The sequence below is a fragment of the Pelodiscus sinensis genome, chromosome 1, assembly GCF_052426305.1.
Source record: "Pelodiscus sinensis isolate ZL-2025 chromosome 1, ASM5242630v1, whole genome shotgun sequence".
NCBI classification, from domain to species: Eukaryota; Metazoa; Chordata; order Testudines; family Trionychidae; genus Pelodiscus; species Pelodiscus sinensis.
The window spans coordinates 110,164,339-110,184,393 of NC_143052.1; the positions used below are offsets into that span (position 1 = coordinate 110,164,339).

General features: G+C 44.5%; 1 protein-coding gene across 10 annotated transcripts in view; it reads left to right on the plus strand.

The window, feature by feature from the left end:
- ERC1 (ELKS/RAB6-interacting/CAST family member 1) overlaps nucleotides 1-20,055 on the plus strand; it is a 512,836-nt gene that overhangs the window by 126,363 nt on the left and 366,418 nt on the right. For all 10 annotated transcript variants that reach the window (XM_075941054.2, XM_089775709.1, XM_075941075.2 and 7 more), the window contains one exon: nucleotides 15,854-16,021. In XM_075941054.2, coding sequence (XP_075797169.2) covers nucleotides 15,854-16,021 — 168 coding nt within the window. The remainder of the gene's footprint in view (nucleotides 1-15,853; nucleotides 16,022-20,055) is intronic.

A 20,055-nucleotide genomic window follows, 5' to 3' on the forward strand; every position in this document is an offset into this window, starting at 1 on the left:
AAATTTCTTCAAGAATAGGCATAAATTGATGTGACTGTAGCATTTCAGTTGAGTAACTTGGATAAATTCAGTGATGGGAAAGATCCAAAAGAGGGCGCCATTGTATCAGAAAATGTTTTTATGACATGCATGACAACAAAATTAGTATAGTCCAAGAGTGGCTTGTGTTTAGAGTGGTGGAAGGGATGAATGTGAAAAAGTTGTAGGATAATAAACAAACCTCTCATATCATAGACTATGAAATAGGTTATGTGTGTTCCCTTTCCCCCCAAGTAGGGACATTTTTATCAGCTGAGTCTGGTAAATTTATAGTAAAAGAAATGTAGCCGTGTTAGTCTGGTGTAGCTGAAGCAAAATACAGGACTATGTAGCACTTCACGAAAGCTCATCATCTAATAAACCATCTTGTTAGTCTTTAAAGTGCTACGTAGTCCTGTATTTTGGTAAATTTATGGCTATGATTGGCACATATAGAATAAAAGGTTTTTTTACAGTAGATATTTGTGGCTATTCTGTAGTAGCTTTTGTGAGAGATTGAAGCTGCAGAATCACAACTTTACTATATGTTTGGAACATGATGGATTGACATAAATCAAATTGATGTAAACCACTAATTGTAATCATGATTTAAAGAAGCAAGCAAGAAACTTGATTTAAATATTTGGTGTTAATCTTGCTTCACATTTGTACTTTTTAGATATCTCTGCCTCTTCTCAAAAAAAAGTTAATTTTCATTGGATGGTATAATCATTACAACATGCCAGTATGCAATTAAATATAGTGTATACCAAATTTAGGGTACTTTTTTTGCTATCCTGGATGATACACTATATGTATATATATTTATTTAAGCAATTATGTAGCTCAACATACATATTTTTTCAGATTCGTAATTTTTACACTTGTATTGTGTTAGAAAATGTTGAATGACTCATTTCTTATTTACTAGATGATTATTTCTAACTTGCAATTTCTGTCATGCTGCATTTGGATAGAAATTGGATCTCAGCTAAAGATATACACAGCCAGCATTAATTTAGTTAAAACTACTTCAAATATAGTGAATGCATAAGGAAAAATGTTTATAAACACATGTTGTACATTTAAAAAGCAACAGATATATTAAACAATGGAACTGTTAACTATAGTTGGGGAATCGACTGCTGTGTCTGGTAACCATGGGTCAGATTTTCAAAGCTGTTTAGTTGTTTAAAAATACAGATAACATTACTAGTGGAATTTTCAAAAAAGTGCTGAAGGTTAGCTGCCTTATTCCCATTGAAATTAATGACTGTTAGACGCCTAACAAGCATAAATACTTTGTAAAAATTGGTCCCATTTCCTTCAAGATTTTAGAATTAACATCACTCCTCTTTCACCTGTTTTTAATTAAATATTGGAAGAGGAAAATAAACTCTACTACTTCTTCAGTTCCCAATTGGTGTCTCAGTTTTAAATGAACTAGTCCAAAAAAAGAAAATAGTCTCTTTGCACTTGCCAGCTAAACTGAATCCAGCAGTAATTAAGTAATCCAGCTTTTTCTTTGGAGAAAAAAAGAAACTTACATGTGGAAAAATGTGAATATCAACATGCATGGTGTAACAAAGACTGAAAATAATATAGATTCTTACTTACTGTAGTATCATAGAACCATAGAGCTGGAAGAGACCTTAGAAGGCCATCAAGTCCAGCCCCCTGCCCAAGGCAGGACCAATCCCAATGAAATCAACCCAGCCAGGGCTTTGTCAAGCTGAGACTATATCACTTGGTGTCATTTATAAAGCTCTAGTTGACCTCAAAAGTTATGATGTTTTCCCCTGATTCAGTATAAACATAAAAAAGCAACTCCCCTAGTCATTAAACCATGAGAAGGGTTTCTTTATGACGCATACCTTCAAAATTCATATAAATACCTTTATAGTAAATTTAAGCCTTAACATAGGTTGGTCTAATTTCAAATTTAATTTTAAACACATGTATTTAAAAATAAAATATATTTAATTTGCATTTAAGAAATCTGTTTTTTATTTATTTTCTACGTTATTTTTATCCATGTTGATTAGAAATAATATTTGTATCTTAGCTTAATTGGGCCTTGTAACAGCAAAAATATTAATACTTTTGTCTTTTGATTTGGGAAATGATAATACTATGAAATTCTCTCACCTATAATATTAATCATGTAATGGAAATAGCTCTCCTGCAGTAGTACAGGCAGTCCCCGGGTTACATACAAGATAGGGACTGTAGGTTTGTTCTTAAGTTGAATCTGTATGTAAGTCAGAACTGGCGTCAGCCGCTGCTGAAACTGATCAGTTTCAACCGCGGCTGAATCTGGATGCCAGTTCTGACTTACATACAGATTCAACTTAAGAAACTCAGGCGTCCCCAAGTCAGCTGCTGCTGACACTGATCAGCGGCTGATTCCAGGAAGCCCGGGGCAGAGCAACTCTGCCTCGGGCTTCCTGTGGTCAGCGCTGGTCAGTTTCAGCAGCGGCTGACTTGGGGATGCCTGGGGCAGAGCAGCTGGGGTGCTGCCGGGTTGCTCCAGTAGCGCCGCTCCTCAGCGCTACTGGAGCAACCGAGCAGCACCCCAGCTGCTCTGCCCCAGGCGTCCTGATTCAGCCGCTGCTGAAACTGACCAGCAGCGGCTGAATCAGGACGCCTGGGGCAGAGCAGCTGGGGTGCTGCCGGGTTGGTCCAGTAGCACCCAGAGCGGTGCTGCGGGACCGACCGGCAGCGCCCCAGCTGCTCTACCACAGGCGTCCGGAGAAAAGCCTAGTCTGCTGGGGGGGGGGGGGCGCACTAGCTGCGCCCACCCCCCAACAGACCAGGGAGACGCGGAGCAAAGCCATGGAGCACGCGGGCAGCGGGACAGCCCAGACGCGCCGGCGTCCTCCCAGCAGACCAGGGAGACGGGGAGCAAAGCCTCGGAGGACGCCGGCAGCGGGACAGCCGCGGTGCGTCTGGGCTGTCCTGCTGCCTGCGTGCTCCGCGGCTTTGCTCAGCGTCTCCCTGGTCTGCTGGGGCGGGGCTCCCCCCCAGCAGACCAGGGAGACGCGGAGCAGCTTTTCTCGCCCCGGAGGACGCAGGCGGCGGGACCGCGGCGCATCTGGGCGTCCTGCCGCTCCCGTCCTCCGGGGCGAGAAAAACCCTGTTCGTAACTGCGGATCCGACATAAGTCGGATCCGCGTAACTCGGGGATTGCCTGTATTCTCTAAGGTACTACAATGCAAGAACAGATTTGGCTGTTTTTCAAGTCATGAGCACCTTCTTGTTCTCAGGAGAATCAGAGAGATGATAGATCCAGCTCTTCAGTGCCAGTTTAAACTTTAATAACGTTAGGATTTGGGAATGATGATATGAAAACTTTTGCCTCTAGGTTGCTAGTTGAACCATTCCAATGTTTTCTTCAGTACAAGTTGTTATAATCTAATAGCTGTTTGGCTTGCATAAAGAGATGCTGATTCTCAGGCTGTTTGCCAGTATTTGCGTAAGACGAACATTAAAGTGAAAATTAGAGAGATCTATTAATGTTTCTATAAACCCTCTTCTCTTATACTTCTGGGAACATTTGTTCCCTTTCCAGCAACCAAAGTTGTCATTAACTTGCACTTTTTGTAGGCATTTAATGGCTCATTAAATCAGTTATGGTTCCTTTGATTGCTCCAAGCCTTACTTGGATAACAGTGGTAATTCTAGAGCTAATACAGAGTGACCACAGATCCAGAAGTTCTTCTTTGAGCAGTGTCCCATGGGTGCTCCACTGTAGGTGTAGGGCTTGTCCTGGCGCCGCAGATTGGAGATCTTTTCTAGCCGTAGTCTGCCGGACCACGCATGCGCGAAGTACGGCTCGTGGCTCTCCGCGCCGTTTGAGCGTTGATGATCCGGCTCCCGCCAGTTCCTCCTGACCGTCCTCGGCCGCAGACGGATTAACGTCTCTCTCGTGAACCCTGTTCACTAAAACAGAGAGAGATCACCCATAGTTCTTATATACATAGTTTAAAAGTTACAGTTATAATTATTATATAGTTAATAGTTCTAGTCGTTTAAAAAAAATCTTTTTTCTTCAGTAGTTAGTTTATTCTTCTCAAATGCCGGGGTTCAAGAAGTGCGGCGAATGCCGTGAGGCAATGCCTGCCTCTGATGGCCATTCCCTGTGCATTAGGTGCCTCGGGGAAGGCCACATACCCCAGAAATGTCCCCATTGCTCCAAGCTGACAGCCAGAGCAAGACGGGACAGGGACATGCGCCTATAGATCCTCTTATTTGACAAAGCTCTGCAACCCGAGGCCAAACAATCCAAGGGGCACGCGGAGCAAACTAAAAAAATGAAGAGGAAACCATCGCCAGCGCGATCCCTTCCACCCTCAAGATCGGGTGCAGGTGACAAGCTAGGGACATCAACGGCACCTCCCGCAAGTGTTGCGGTGGCGCCTAAAGACAGCCGGAGTAAGTCGGCTCCGAGCCCTTCTATATCGGGCTCCACTGTCTCAGCCGTTCCCTCGGTCTCCAAACTGCTTCCAGGAACTTCCACGGCTTCGAGAACCGCTGCCGGTACGGAACGCTCCCTGGCACCGAGCCGCTCCCCGGCACCGAGGCACATGCCCAAGCTGCCTGCGGAGCCGAGCCATTCCTCAGTACAGGAGCGCACTTTGGCACCGGCTCATTCTAGACGATCACCAAAACAAGCGCCGAAACTTTCGACAAGGCGACGCTCAGTAACTCCTGAGCATCCTGCTCCTTCTACATGGTCGGCACCGAATCGATCATCGCCGCCCATGAAGCAAGAAAAGCTTAAACATTCATCGGCACCTGAGCGTTCCCCGTCATCGAGTGTACCGGCACCGAGCCACCCTTCGGCACTGGAAGGATCGTCACATCACAGACTTCCCTCAGAAGGACGTCCACCGGCGCCGCGGTGGCCTTCTCCTTTGAGACGATCCCCAGAACTGAGACAATCGTCGGTACCGAGACAATCAACTGCGACGACGCGGACCACCTCTGCACGGACTCCTCCAATACCAGTGGAGATAATTCCTCACTCTGTGCTTTCCACTCCAACTTCCTCTCCACCGGAACAGTTGCTGGCACCACCTGCCCATACATCTTTTTCACCAAGTCCTGAATTCTCTCCTGAAGTACGTTCACCATCTCCGGCGTACTCTGAATACTCTCGTACTGGCCAAATCTCGCCACGTTCCGGTCATTCCTACCACCATGATCGTCGTTCACCCAGTCGCAGCACATATTACAGAGGAAGGTCACGATCACCAAGATTGCCCGCGTTTTCTACCCATTCGGGATATTCTAGGAGATCCCGTCGTTCCACGTCGCCCTACTATCACCATAGGTCATCCTCTCATCAGCACCGGTCTCCTCAAACCTCTCTCGTTCAAAAGCACCATGCTTCCTCTGCCCCTTCAAGGCCATCAGCTCCCTCCAGGTCTCCTTCTCACACCAGACAACCTCTTCCCGTTCGGGATCCCGAACCTGATCAATCACCCACGCATCATTCTTCATCGTCACCAGACGATGCAGTTTTTCAAGGAGACACCTCACCATCTGACGACCTACGCCAGTTTCAGGAGTTGTTTAAGAGCGTGGCGGAGAGTCAAAACATACAGCTGGGTGATGTGGAACAAAAACAACACCATCTGCTCCGTAATATCAAACACACTCACCAGCCCAAGATTTCGTTGCCACTGGATGCGGCCATTCTTGAAATTGCGGATGATATTTGGCAGCTCCCGGCATCCACCCCGCCGACAAATAAGAAGGCGGATAAAAAGTATTTCGTCCCTTCTAAAGGGATGGAATTTCTCTTTACCCATCCACAGCCTAACTCCTTGGTTGTGGATGCAGTACAGCAAAAGGCAAAGATGCCGCAACACAAACCTACTGCCGCAGACAGAGACAGTAAGCGTCTCGATTTATTCGGACGTAAAGTTTACTCCTCGGCAACACTCACTTTACGAATGGCCAATTATTCCGCATTGTTGGCGAATCACAACTTCGACAACTACGCCAAGCTTGTACCACTGCTTCAACATCTTCCAGAGGCAAAACGAGACATTTTAAAGGCTGTAATACAAGAGGGCTACGCAGCCTCTGAAACGGCCTTACATATTGCCCTGGATACAGCTGACGCTGCAGCATGCACGACTGCTACATCAGTCGTTATGCGCAGAGCATCCTGGCTGCAACTGTCCTCTGCTCCCAAAGACCTCTTCTCGAAGGTCGAGGACCTACCCTTTGACAGGCAGAATCTCTTTTCTGATCAGACTGACCAACTTCTGCACTCGGGGAAGGACTCCAGAACCACTTTAAAAACATTGGGCATGTACACTCCTCCATATTGTAGAAAACGGTATACCCCCTGCCAAAGGCAGAGGCCCCCCCTTCGACAGTCTCCTCAGTATAGGCCTCAAGACCAACAAAGAGGTAGACAGCGGCAACAGCGGAGACGCCCGCCGCCCAAAGCAACTTCCCAACAGGGTACCAGACAGCAAGTTTGACGCGTCACTCGAGGGGTTGAGAACCATTCCCATCAGTACCATTCTGAGTGCTACGAAGGCGATATTTCACCACCGTCTGAGGCCATACCTCCATCGACGGGCTTACATCATCACCGACAAATGGGTCCTTCAGACAATTCGCCTCGGTTACACTATCCCATTCACGTCGCTGCTACCCCCATCCCCCCCCTGCCCTGTCCCTTTTCAGGGACCCATCTCATGAGCTCTTGCTCAGGCAAGAAGTTACCCGTCTACTCGCTGTCGGAGCAATAGAGCCTGTTCCGGATGAGTTCAAGGGCAGAGGGATTTATTCCCGGTACTTTGTAACGGAAAAGAAATCAGGGGGATGGAGACCGATACTAGATCTTCGCGATCTCAACCGTTTCTTACGAAAACATCGGTTTTGGATGGTTACCTTAGCTACAATCATCCCAGCACTTCAGAACGGGGATTGGTTCACATCCCTCGATCTTCAGGATGCATACTTTCACATTGCGATTCATCTGGCGCACAGACGATTCCTACACTTCCAAATCGGTACAGACCACTTCCAATACAAGGTCCTGCCGTTCGGTCTCTGATCGGCTCCACGGGTTTTCTCCAAGACCCTGGCTGTGGTAACCGCATATCTTCGTCGTCTATACATAATGATCTTTCCATACCTCGACGATTGCTTAATCAGAGCCCAGTCGTTGCAGGAAGCGCGCAATGCTACAGAGACAACACGCACGCTCTTCCAGGAGCTGGGTCTCATTCTCAGTGTTCCAAAGTCATCATTGGAACCGCACCAAACAATACAGTTCATAGGCGCTCGTCTAGACTCTATGACCGAGCGTGCATCATTACCGATGGAAAGGTTCCAGACGATGCAGGATTTGATCCAGATCTTGCTCATCAGTCCAACGGTTCCCATACTACGGTGCTGCCTACAGCTTATGGGACACATGGCCTCCACAACATATGTGGTCAAACACGCAAGGTTACATTTTCGATGCCTTCAGCATTGGATGGCACGAATCTGTCCCCCCAATGTACGAGATGTCCACAGGACAATAACGGTTCCCACCCAGGTCAAGAAATCATTGGCTTGGTGGACAACTCTAGACAATCTATTGTTGGGCGTACCCTTTCATCGCCCTCAGCCATCGGTGCAGTTGACAACAGATGCGTCACTCATCGGATGGGGCGCACACCTCGGCCCCGAACAAGTACAAGGCCTATGGTCGCCAGACGAATCGTTGATGCACATCAAATTCCTGGAGCTCAGGGCAGTGTACAAAGCATGCCAACACTTTCTTCCCATCATTCGGGGACAGGTCATATGAGTCCTTACGGACAATATGACAACCGTTTATTACGTAAACAAGCAGGGTGGGGCCAGGTCCCACTCCTTGTGCACAGAAGCGGTACATCTATGGAATATGTGTAATCGCCACAACGTCTTTTTAATCACAGAATATCTCCCGGGCCACCACAATGTAATGGCCGACGCCCTCAGCAGGCATTTTTCTCTCAACCACGAGTGGGAGTTACATCCCACAGTGCTCTCGGCGATATTTCAACGATGGGGATTTCCGCTAGTAGACCTTTTTGCCACTTCTCACAATGTGAAATGTCCGCAGTATTGCTCGAGAGCGGGAATTGGGCGAAATTCAAAAGGCGACGCTTTCCTATACAACTGGGGACGTCACCTACTTTACGCATTTCCACCCACACCCCTGATTCCCAGGGTAGTGGAGAAGATTATTCGAGAAAGGGCCACAGTAATCCTAATAGCCCCCGCCTGGCCCAGGCAAACGTGGTATCCATACCTCCATCGCATGTCAATACATCCTCCGTGTTCTCTGCCAATTCGGCACGATCTGCTCTCGCAAAATCACCGCTCCCTTCTCCATCCACAGGTGGACCATCTCGCACTCACGGCATGGTACCTAGTTGGTTCCAACAGTCAGAAGTATTATGCTCACAATCTGTCAAGCACATTTTACTAAACAGTAGAAAATTATCTACGCAAACTGCTTACCTTTCAAAATGGTCACGCTTCTCGTCATGGTGTTTCCAAAAGGATCTGAATCCAGTCTCTACACCGCTGCAGTGTATCCTGGACTACCTCGTACACCTCAAAAATTTGGGCCTTACCTGTGCTTCCATTAGAGTCCATGTCGCTGCAATAGCAGCCTTTCATCAGCCTGTCGACGGATGTTCCGTTTTTTCCCACCCGACAACGAAGAGGTTCTTCAAGGGAATGTCCAACTTGTATCCACATTATAATCAACCGGCGGATCCTTGGGACCTCGAAATGGTACTGAATTCCCTGACGGGCAAACCCTTCGAACCGCTAGCAACATGCAATCTATATGACCTGTCCATGAAGGTCATTTTCTTGTTTTCCATTACTTCCGCGAGGAGAGTGAGTGAGCTAGCTGCACTATCAGTCTCTCCTCCTTATACGATTTTTACACACCAAGCGGTGATATTGCGAACGCAACCACGTTTTTGTCCCAAAGTGATCTCTCGTTTTCACATCAACGAACCTATAATTCTTCCTGTATTCCATCCCAAACCACACGCTTCACCAGAACACGCGCGCTTGCACACTTTGGACATCAGACGAGCTCTCGCCTTCTATATTGAGAGAACCAGACCCTTTCGAGTGGCGGACTCGCTACTAATATAAATGGTGGACCATTCTAAAGGTCGCTCATTGTCCGCTTAACGCATCTCCTTCACTGTTGTACAATGCATAAGAACTTGTTATAAACTGCGAAAGAAACCACTGCCTTCGACCCTAAGGGCCCATTCGACTCGGGCAGTCGCTACGTCCACTGCATTCCTCAAGGGAGTTCCCTTGATAGATATCTGTAGAGCTGCTACGTGGTCTTCCAACCTAACCTTTGCTACACATTATGCCATCCCTAATCTCTTAATACATGATTCGGCGGTGGCGGCAGCGGTGTTATCCTCAGCTACGGCATGCTAGCTCCGAACCCTCCTCCATTCGCGAGCTACTGCTGTACATTCACCTACAGTGGAGCACCCACGGGACACCGCTCGAAGAAGAAAAAGAAGTTACTCACCTTGTGCAATAACGATTGTTCTTCGAGATGCGTGTCCCGTGGGTGCTCCACGACCCACCCTCCTCCCCTCTTCGGCGATTTCTATACTTTGTGTCTTTCAGAGCAAGAGGCAGGAGGAACTGGCGGGAGCCGGACCATCAACGCTCAAACGGCGCGAAAAGCCACGAGCCGTACTTCGTGCATGCATGGTCTGGCAGACTACGGCTAGAAAAGATCTCCGATCTGCGGCGCCAGGACAAGCCCTACGCCTACAGTGGAGCATCCACGGGACACGCATCTCGAAGAACAATCGTTACTGCACAAGGTGAGTAACTTCTTTTTATGAACAGGCAGTTGACACGTTAATAGAGTTTAGAGTTGGGGAAATTTTCACTACTACCACCAGAGTTATACTTATTCATTAGGTTAAAAAGGAGAGTTTAGTCTCATGCTTAGGAGTTGAACAACTTTCACCACCAGTGAATTCATTAAAAGGGAATTTGGTAATGTGAGGAAGGCTAGAGGAGACTTATGAGGTCTCTCACTCTCCAGGATTACAAAATATCTAGGTCATTACTGGAACATGCTGTTTTACTGTCCTAAAAGCTTGCTTACTTTATTGTGCATAAAGTTAGAGCTCAGTTATGTTGATTTAAAATATTTACCTATTAGGGGGTTTCCCGTGTTACATTTACTGTCATATCCTGTTGAGTGGGCTTTAATAATACACTGTGTTGATCTTTTTTCTTTTTGTGGCTTCACCAAAGTGAAGCCTCAAAAAATTGGGTAGAAACTCATAAATGTTCCTCTCCAATCAGTTGGACAGCATTTTAGGAATAGTTTTGGTTACTCTGGCTGCTGTGCTTTTGGTTTGAGGTAGTGACTGTCCAATGATGGGTTAAAAGGAAATGAGAGAAAATTTCATGACCCAGTCCTTTTGGCTTAGAACTGGTAACACTGCTGACCAATTAGGAAGTAACTTGGTAGCTGTAGGAAACTAGAAGGAAATAAAATGTTAGTAAGACATTCTCTGCCAGTGATGATTAATTAAAACTAGTTTTCATAAGGGGAAATACTTTAAAGATACTTTTAGATGAATATTTTTTGGGGAAATGTCTTGCTCTCTGAGCCTCTACCTTTTATTTTTCCTTAAAAACCGAGTGCAAAGATGACACAACATTCAGGCTTCATAGCCCAGAGATTAAACTTAGCATCCTGTCATATTCGAACTAAGAGACATAGTGTCCTATTCGGGAGTTGTTTATCTTGAGGGTAAGTGGGTGGAGAGGCTATTGTGGTTAACTTGTCAATATGCAAATGAGTCTTCATAAATAGTTCTGTAAATTTATAATATATTTATAAATAAAGAAAAATCAATATTTACTTTTGAGTTGAAAGGCTCTGTCAATATAAGGTTTTTATTCTGTCCTTTTGTTTGGCTCAGTTTTGGCACGTATTCGATTTCAAAAGGAAGTGAGTTCAATTTGTTGAAATATTCTGCGTTATTTGTATACAGTAATTCCTCATTTAACACTATAGATATGTTTCAGAAAATGATCATGTTAAGTGAAAACGTGTTATGCGGGGTCAATTTTCCCACTGAAAATAATGGAAAAAGTGGGGGTTGCATTTCAAGCGATGGTGTCTGTTGGAACTGGGACATAAGGTTGAGGGAGAAAGGGGATTGGGTTACAGCAGGGAGGGGAGGTGTTTGGCACTGGGGAAGGGAAGGGGAGGAGAGAGGAGGGGGATTAGGTTGGGAGTATGCCCCTGTAACGGGTCTGCTGGGACCCGCACTGCGTCCTGCCAGGGTGAGTCAGCGGGAAACAGCGCGGTGAGAGGCGAACCATCTGCCGCTTTGCAAGGAGGCAGGGGAAGCCTTGTGCAGCCACCGGTGATGGGCCAGCTGGGGAAATCGTGTTATTCCGGGGACGGTCGTGTAATTAAAAAAACGTTCCCTAAAAAAAAAAATTGTGCTATCGCGAAAACGTGTTATGCAGGCACGTGTTAAGAGGAATTACTGTATTTTATCTAAGTTGGCATGATTCTGTGGCCTGAATCTATTTCATAGGGCAAGTGAGGAGATTCATATTCAGAAAATAAATTAATACAGCCCTTAAGAAGTGTATTGTTTACATTGAGTGTGTTAAATGAACATATGAATTGTTAAAGCTATATCCATGTTGGACTTGTAACAGTTTTTTGAAACTATATTAATACACTGTTATACCAAAACATGGGGTTACGAGCCCTGGGTGGTAATCTGTACATAGGTTTAGAAGAATTAGTTTATATGTAAGTGTTGGTAAATGTCAATTTCACTTTACACATGCACACAGATGTAAACATATTTTTGGTCAGTAATATCAAACTTATAGCTATGCAAAGCAAAAAAAAAAAAAGCTTTTTAAAAGCTGGGTTTAAGGATGTTTGTATATTTTGATGTGATAGTGGCAATTTGATTTAATGGTTGTAAAGCACTAACTTGCTAAATCTCCATATCTGCTGTCATTCGCTAATTAATGCCGGACCCCACTCTTCATAATATCCCACTACAGTGAAAGTTTATTTAAATAAACGGGGAAAAAATCTTTAAAATAGAATTGATATTATCCAATAAAATGATCAGAAATTGAAATTTGTCAAGCCTATCTACATGATTGTTTCATAAGTAATTGCCTATCTACAATTAAGCTTTGAAGTATCCTCTCTCTTCCTCTCCCCACCCCCACTTTGCTGTCTCTGTCTGACCCCAGGTTCTGGGGAAATGACGTGTGGAACCCGCAGGGACTCTTGTACATTTCAAAGGAGGAATGCGGCAGTACCTATCGGGTAGTCAATGGAAATTCCATCGACTACTTAATTAACTGTTACTTAACATCCTTAGTCCAGGTTGTATCTGGAAATAGGACAGGAGCAGAGCTGGGATTGGGGAGGGGTTGGCTGGCACTCCCACCTCAGGCGGAGCTGGGCCAGGCCCTGTCACGCCCCCTAAATGGTCCTCCCAATCCCACCAAGGGGAGCATATCCCACGCTTTGGGGACCTTTAGTCTAATATATAATTAAAGACATGACTACCTATTAATATGGAAATAGGCAGGTTAATTTTAGGTTAAGATAATACTACTTAAGATGCAGAAATCAGGCAAGAGTGGCAAAACCTGGTGGCTGTTTTCACAGCCATTTGTGTGTGCAGAAAAAGTCTTACACTGACTTTGTTGAAGTTGGCATCACCTGGCTGCCACAGACCTCAGTTCTTGGCAGTCTGGATGGAAGCCATCCATAAACTGAGCTGGTGTGAATAAACAAGTAGATCATTCTGCCAAGAACAGTGGTAGGATGTTGACTGTGTGCTTGCCAGTCTTTGAGGAGTTTTGCTGAAAGTGTTTTCTGTGGGTCTCTAAGAAGGGACCTCACACAAAATAAACCAAGGAGTTTAATTTACTCCAAACCATAAGCCAATATAGAGTTCAAAGGGGTCAATCAATCAGGAGTTGGAAAATCTTTTATGGAGAATTCTGTGTTTGCAGATACTGTATATTCACTTAGTATTTCAGTGGATTTGTGTACGGAGGTGTCTCATTTAATATATAACAACCATTTAGGGACATGTGGCATTGCTTGTGAGGGGAATTTTTAGTTTATCCTCAAGAATGAATGAAGGCTGTTTATCTGAAGACTGGAAGATTTTGAAACACAACATATTTGATCTATTTATGCAGGCTGACTATGAGGAGCTAGTGAAACCAAAAACTATGTTATTTGGACCTCAAAGACCAATCTTCAGCCACTTGAAGCTGCCTGCTAATTTTTTTCTTACAAAAATAACTGCTCTGTTTGGCATTTGAATGGTACTCATCGCACTGATATTCATTCAAAGCATCTTTTGTTTCTTTCTCACCCCACACCGCATAGTCTTACATAATAGATAAGGGATTAGGAATGTGATTTTAATGATGTGGAAGTGAGTGGGAAGCCTCCAAGAATATAGGCAGCCAGGACTGCAATGCTGACTTGAAGACCTGAGCTGCTTTTTCCCCACCAGGGTGGACTCAGTGTTGCATATAATACAGGTCAGACAAAGCAGCAAAGGGTTTTCTGTGAGAGTTGTACTATAGTTGTTGTGGCTTTGGCCAGTGTTGCCAGTAAGGAGAAAGAAATTAAGGACATTGGACAGATTGGAGTTTGTTTACATTTTCTTTTTTACTTCATGTCTGTCAGCCTGAGTTGTGCAGAAGGAGCAAGGGATTCAGTAAGCACCCTACTTACTCACTGTGAATGATGCCCTGTAATGAATTCAGCTAATGGGGGGAACCAAATCTGATACTGTCAAATAGGATTAGCAACTAAGATGGCTGGTTTGTGCTCTGCCTGAATGCCAAGTGGATAAGGGTCAGTGGATTTCTATAGGTATCTTGAACAACCTGGTATAGTCGGATTTCATATTCCAGAGTGGACTTTGAGAGTGTTATTTGCTCTGTTGTGGCCTCTTTCTTCAGATCGAATGTATATTCAAATGTTTGATTCCTTCTCCATTTTTCCCCCTTTTGTGCTCTGTCTAATGGATGGAGAAGATTGAGGGAAAAACAGACTTGTCAGTTTACAACCCTTTGTGGATCCTATGCAAGTTCCATAATTTATTTTTCCTTCAGGTGACACCATGGGAGATCCAGGTGAGCTTGTATAGTCAAATGGTGGCCCACAGAGTTCTGCAGTGTGGCCCTTGTTCCCTTTTACCTTCAGCATAAAGGTATATCCTGCAGAAATATCCTCTTGTATTAAGATGCTACATGGTATTAAGGTCCAACAGGACTTGTTGCCCATCTTTGCCACTTATTTGCTATTTAAGCCAGAAATGCTTTTGAATTTCTTCAGGTAACCGTAAGATCATTACCCCTCTTTTCACATATAGACCTTCAGTAGTCAGAGATTTATACTTATATTACCTCCAGGCTTAATTAATAGAGTGTATTGTAAGTGTGGAAGATGGAACATGCTATAGTACTATTTAGCATTTGTATCTCTGTATTTTGTGAATGTTTCAAATGGGGGAAGCTTTTCTTAAAATTGAGAGATCTTCCACTACCCACAAAGAAACATTATACTGAGGTGGAAAAATTCTGAAATATTAATACAAGATTGTCAGATGAGTGTCTGGTAAATTTAGAAGGGATATGCTAAAGGATATGTGGTTAGAGAAAACTGTATATATTACTTAATGCATGGCCAACCTGTAGATTCACTGAGAGGATAATTACATGCTGAAGATTGTGTCAAATCTCATTATAAGACAAGATTATTTCTGTGTGCAGTGTTGTATTGTAGAATGCAAATTGCATATTTCTGGGGGCTTAAGAGTGTTGCTGCAGTTCTGAAGTATTTGGCAATGGCCACCATCAATAACCAGTGAAAAAACAAATGTCCTGATCTGTGATGGAAAATCCTATTTTCTGTGATTCTCATATATTTTTACCTTCTTGGTTTTGTAAGAACTCGATTTTAAAATTTCTTCTTAGGCAAATGGTAAATATTCTGATGTATTTATGTTTGCAATCATTTATTTGTCCTTTCCCATTACAAAATATTGCTTAAATTACAGTTTTATGACTTACAGAGGTATAGATGAGGTATTTTTAATGAGCGTCTCAGCATATACACAAAAATGCCAATAGCCAGATGCCATTTGAGGATTAAAATCTATGGTTTAGTTTTGATGTTGAAATACTGATTTTGTACAGGCATAAGGTCTCCACATATTCTTAGTTTGATCAGTCATTCTTAACTGGTAACTATCTTTGCGAAAAAGCTTCAGGAGGTAGCCGAGTAAGTCTGATACAGAAAAAACAAACAAATGGTCTGGTAGCACTTTATAGACTAACAAAGCATGTAGATGGTATCATGAGCTTTCGTGGGCACAGCCTGCTTCTTCAGATGACTGGAGTTATGAGTAGGGGATATGAAAACTCGAAATAAATAGGAGAGGGGAAGGGAACGGGGGAGAAAAAGGATGGGGGGTGTGAGACAGAGCATTATTAAGTATCTGGAGAATGGGTACTTAAACCTAAGCAGATAACAATCAAAGTCAATAGGTAGATTGCTAAGACAGGAAGGATACCACTCAGAGAGTTGGTTGATTTCACAAGTCTTACTGGGAGATTAGTTACCAGAATCTGTCTGGGGATTGACACCACTCATTTTATTGTGGAAATGATGTGTGTCTTCTAGTAACTCTTTCCTTTCCTATCTAACACAGTCTTGTTTCTTCATTTGTAAATTCAGGTGGATGCTCTACGACTACGTCTGGAGGAAAAAGAGACAATGCTAAATAAGAAGACAAAGCAGATCCAGGAGATGGCAGAGGAGAAAGGGACTCAAGCAGGAGAGATACATGACCTCAAAGACATGCTGGATGTGAAAGAACGCAAAGTCAATGTTCTTCAAAAGAAGGCAAGTTTGCAGGTGCACAAGGTTCAGTGCCCTGTGATATATCCTCATTCCTGATACAAAATATCCCAAGGTTGCCAAAACATCTCTTTGTTCCTTTATTTACATTTTTGAGGTTTTTGGGTGAATCTGTTGACGTAATTGGAAGACTGTTCATGATAAACTTGTGAGCTTAGTCAGAGTTTTAAAGGGAACAAAAAAACCAACCCAAAAGTAAAACTGAGCAATCACTAGCGTTAACCTTTCAATGATCCTTTTATGGAGTTTCTGCTTTTAGCTTACTGTTTGTAATGACTGAAGTATTGGTGTGGTGGACATGTTCCCCTAAGAACTCATTTTTTTCCCATGCATTGCCTTAATACAGCCACAGTACAGTGAAGCATCTCAATGCAGGTCACTGACTGCAGATGAATGAAATTAAACACAAAGAAAAGAGAGGCTGTGGTAATTAATCTATCTCTTACTGAGAAGGGTTCAAGATCACGAAGGAATTTATGTTTACAGCTCTTGTTAAAAACACTATCTAAACATACACTTGTGTTTAGCAGTGCTTTAATGAGGACACCAAAGCATGGGTCACCCCAGTCTTTCTGTTGTTTTGCATCCTTTTTGGTTAAAAAAGTATAAACTCCTTCAGTGCATTGAGTGTAGTTTCCACTATGGTTTCCTATCACAGTGAATATCATTGTAGAATGAATTTCAGGTGTCACTCCTCCGGTAGAACTGGTGGTGTTAGTTCTCTTCTCCTCTTCCTTCAGGCTCTCCCCCCTATGGCTCTCCCCCTATGGCAGGGGTTCTCAAACTTTTTGATACCGTGACCCCCTAAAATGCTCATTGAATTTGTGTGACCCCACCAAAGTTGTTAAGCAAAAAAAAAGGGGGGGGGGGGGAGGGAGCCAAAGAAAGTTAAGCAAAAAAAGGGGGGGAAAGGGGAGCCAAAGAAGGTTATTAATCGCAAAAAAAAAAGGCCCCCCACTCTTGCTTGACTCACCCCTCCTGCAGTCACTGTGCTGCAGGGAAGCCGCCGGCACCGCGCTCTGCAGCTGTGGGAGGGGGGCACACTTCCGGAATCCCTGGAAGTGGTGAGAAGGACCCCGGGGAAGCCTGCAGCTGCGACCTCCCTGTAACTTGGTCACGACCCCCCTGGGGTCTCTAAGTATCCACAGGTTTGTGGGTTTTTTCACTTCATGCATTTAAAAATGAATAGCATACATTTTACAATGTTAGTCGGTGATAATCTCGTGGGCACCCTACTTCCACTCTCATTCATGAAGAATGGTAAATAAAAGCTGAGCTGCCTTTTCTAGTTCTAGAATTCACTCTTCACAGTTAATTTTAGGTTACTCAATTAGGGTGAACTGCAAAGAATGGGGGAACCACTTCCCAAACATTTACCAAGCCAGTACAAAACAGCTTATGTGATACCTTACTCAGAAGCCAACAATAGCTTGTTTAATGCAATCCATCCTCAGCCCTCCACCCAGGTCAAATATGAGGAGGATTGCTGAAGATCTTATTCATCATATAAGAAAGTTCTACCAATCCAAAAGGATCAGATGCATTACCTTCAGAATATTGAATACTTTCAGGTTAATGAATATGTCCTATCTCACCCCATATACACACTTGTAGCCAATTTATAACCTAAACTAAAGTTTATCATCAGAGGGAAAAAAAAGGGAGCATACTGGTGAAAAGATCAATCTACTTTGAGACAGGAGTACAGTTCTAAGATGTGTTTCATAGTAGAGATGATAAGCTGTCTGTATGGGAGTATCTTGAGGAATAGAGCCTCTGCCATTCTTTTGCTTTAAAAGCCAGATGAGCTTCAGCCCTGCCTATTATAGTCTGAACCAAGGGAAATCTTCTCAGTGAGCAAGATTTCCTTGTGCTGTCATGCTGCATAGTGAAAAGTTACCCATTGTGGAAGGGCCTTCATAGCGTTCTGCCTCTAAATATTGGGGTCTTCCAGTTAGGGATGTAAGTGACTAATTGACTACTTGACTAGTCGCTTCCCCCCCCCCACCTGTATCAGAAAGAGGCAGCTGGGGGGGAGAGAAAAGGAGGTGTTGGGGGGGGGAGCCAGCTTAAAAGCCAGTTCCCCCTAGCTCCAGCTTCATGGGAGGGAGGCAAGGGCACACCGGCGACATTAAAACTAGATTCATCTACTGTCCGAGCTTATCGGCTGTTAAACAGAATTTGGGCTATCCAAAGTCTGGTACAGGTCCTCTCCACAAGCCCCACGATTTCTGTACTTACATGCCTTCAACTCATGGGGCACATGGCATCTACCACATATGTCTTAGCGCAAGCCAGGCTTCACCTACAGTGCCTCCAGCACTGGATAGCCATGGTCTACGTTCCTGGCAAACACGATGTTCACAGGAGGATTGCGGTACCACCAAAAGTGGTGAAGTCTTTGAGTTGGTGGACCATCCCCGCCAACATGTTAGCAGGTGTACCCTTCCATCGACCTCAACCCACGATCCAAATTACAACCAACTCATCATTGGTAGGTTGTGGAGCACATCTCAACGGTCATTGCATTCAGAACTGCTGGTCCATACAAGAAGCCTTCTACCATATCAGCCTCCTAGAACTGAGAGCCGTTTTCAATGCATGCAAGCACTTTCTTGCCATTATCCGAGGCCGCACTACCAGGGTGCTTACTGACAACATGACCAGTTTTCTACATAAACTGTCAGGGAGGGGCTCAGTCGCACTCCTTCTGTGCAGAGGCAATATGCCTACAGAACTGGTGTATCTGCCACGACAGAACGAGTTTAGCATCATACCTATCTGGCAAAAACAACATCACTACTGATCGCTTAGTAGGTATTTTGTTACGAACAATGAGTGGGAACTACATTATTGGGTGCTATATCATGTCTTCCACCTCTGGGGGTTCCTGACTATAGACCTATAGATGTATTCCTCCTCAACTGGAGTGCTCACCTGCTTTATGCCTTTCCCCTGACTCCCATGATACAGAGAGTCTTAGAAAAGATCTCCAGGGACAATGCAACAGTAATTCTCATAGTGCCCTTTTGGCCGCATCAGACATGGCTCCCTTATCTTTTTCACATATCTCCTCACCCACCCTATCGCCTACCCAGACGCCACAACCTGTTGAGCCAGGACCAAGGAACACTGGTGCACCCCCAACCCAACCACCTTTGCCTCACAGTGTGGTTCCTAGTTGGTTCCGAGATTCGGAAATGATTTGTTCCCAGGATGTTAGACATATCCTGCTCCAGAGCAGAAGGCCCACCACTACTTACCTGCAGAAGCGGCATAGATTTTATTCCTGGTGCACTGATAACAGTCTAGACCCAACTTCTGTTCCCATCCATTGCATTCTGGACTACATCCTACATTTAAAATATTCTGGCCTAGCGTTGTCTTCTCTCAAGGTTAACCTCGCTGGGATCACCGCCTTCCGACAGCCAGTAAAGGGGTATTCTACATTTGCTGACCCAATCACTAGGAGGTTCATGAAAGGGGTAGCAAATCTCTACTCACCATGCAGAGAACCACTTCATCCATGTCAGGATGGCGGTCAGTTTCTAGCGGAGTGCCCCAAGGTTCGGTTCTAGGACCGGTTTTGTTCAATATCTTTATTAATGACCTGGATGAGGGGATGGATTGCACCCTCAGCAAGTTTGCGGATGACACTAAGCAAGGGGGAGAGGTAGATACGGTTGAGGGCAGAGATAGGGTCCATAGTAACTTAGACAGATTGGAGGATTGGACCACAAGAAATCTGATGAGGTTCAACAAGGACAAGTGCAGAGTCCTGCACTTGGGACGGAAGAATCCCAAGCATTGTTACAGGCTGGGGACCAACCAGCTAAGTAGTAGTTCTGCAGAAAAGGACCTGGGGGTTACAGTGGATAAGAAGCTGGATATGAGTCAACAGTGTGTCCTTGTAGCCAAGAAGGCTAATGACATATTAGGTTGCATTAAGAAAAGCATTGCCAGCAGATCCAGAGATGTCATTATTCCCCTTTATTCGGCTCTGGTGAGTCCTCATCTGG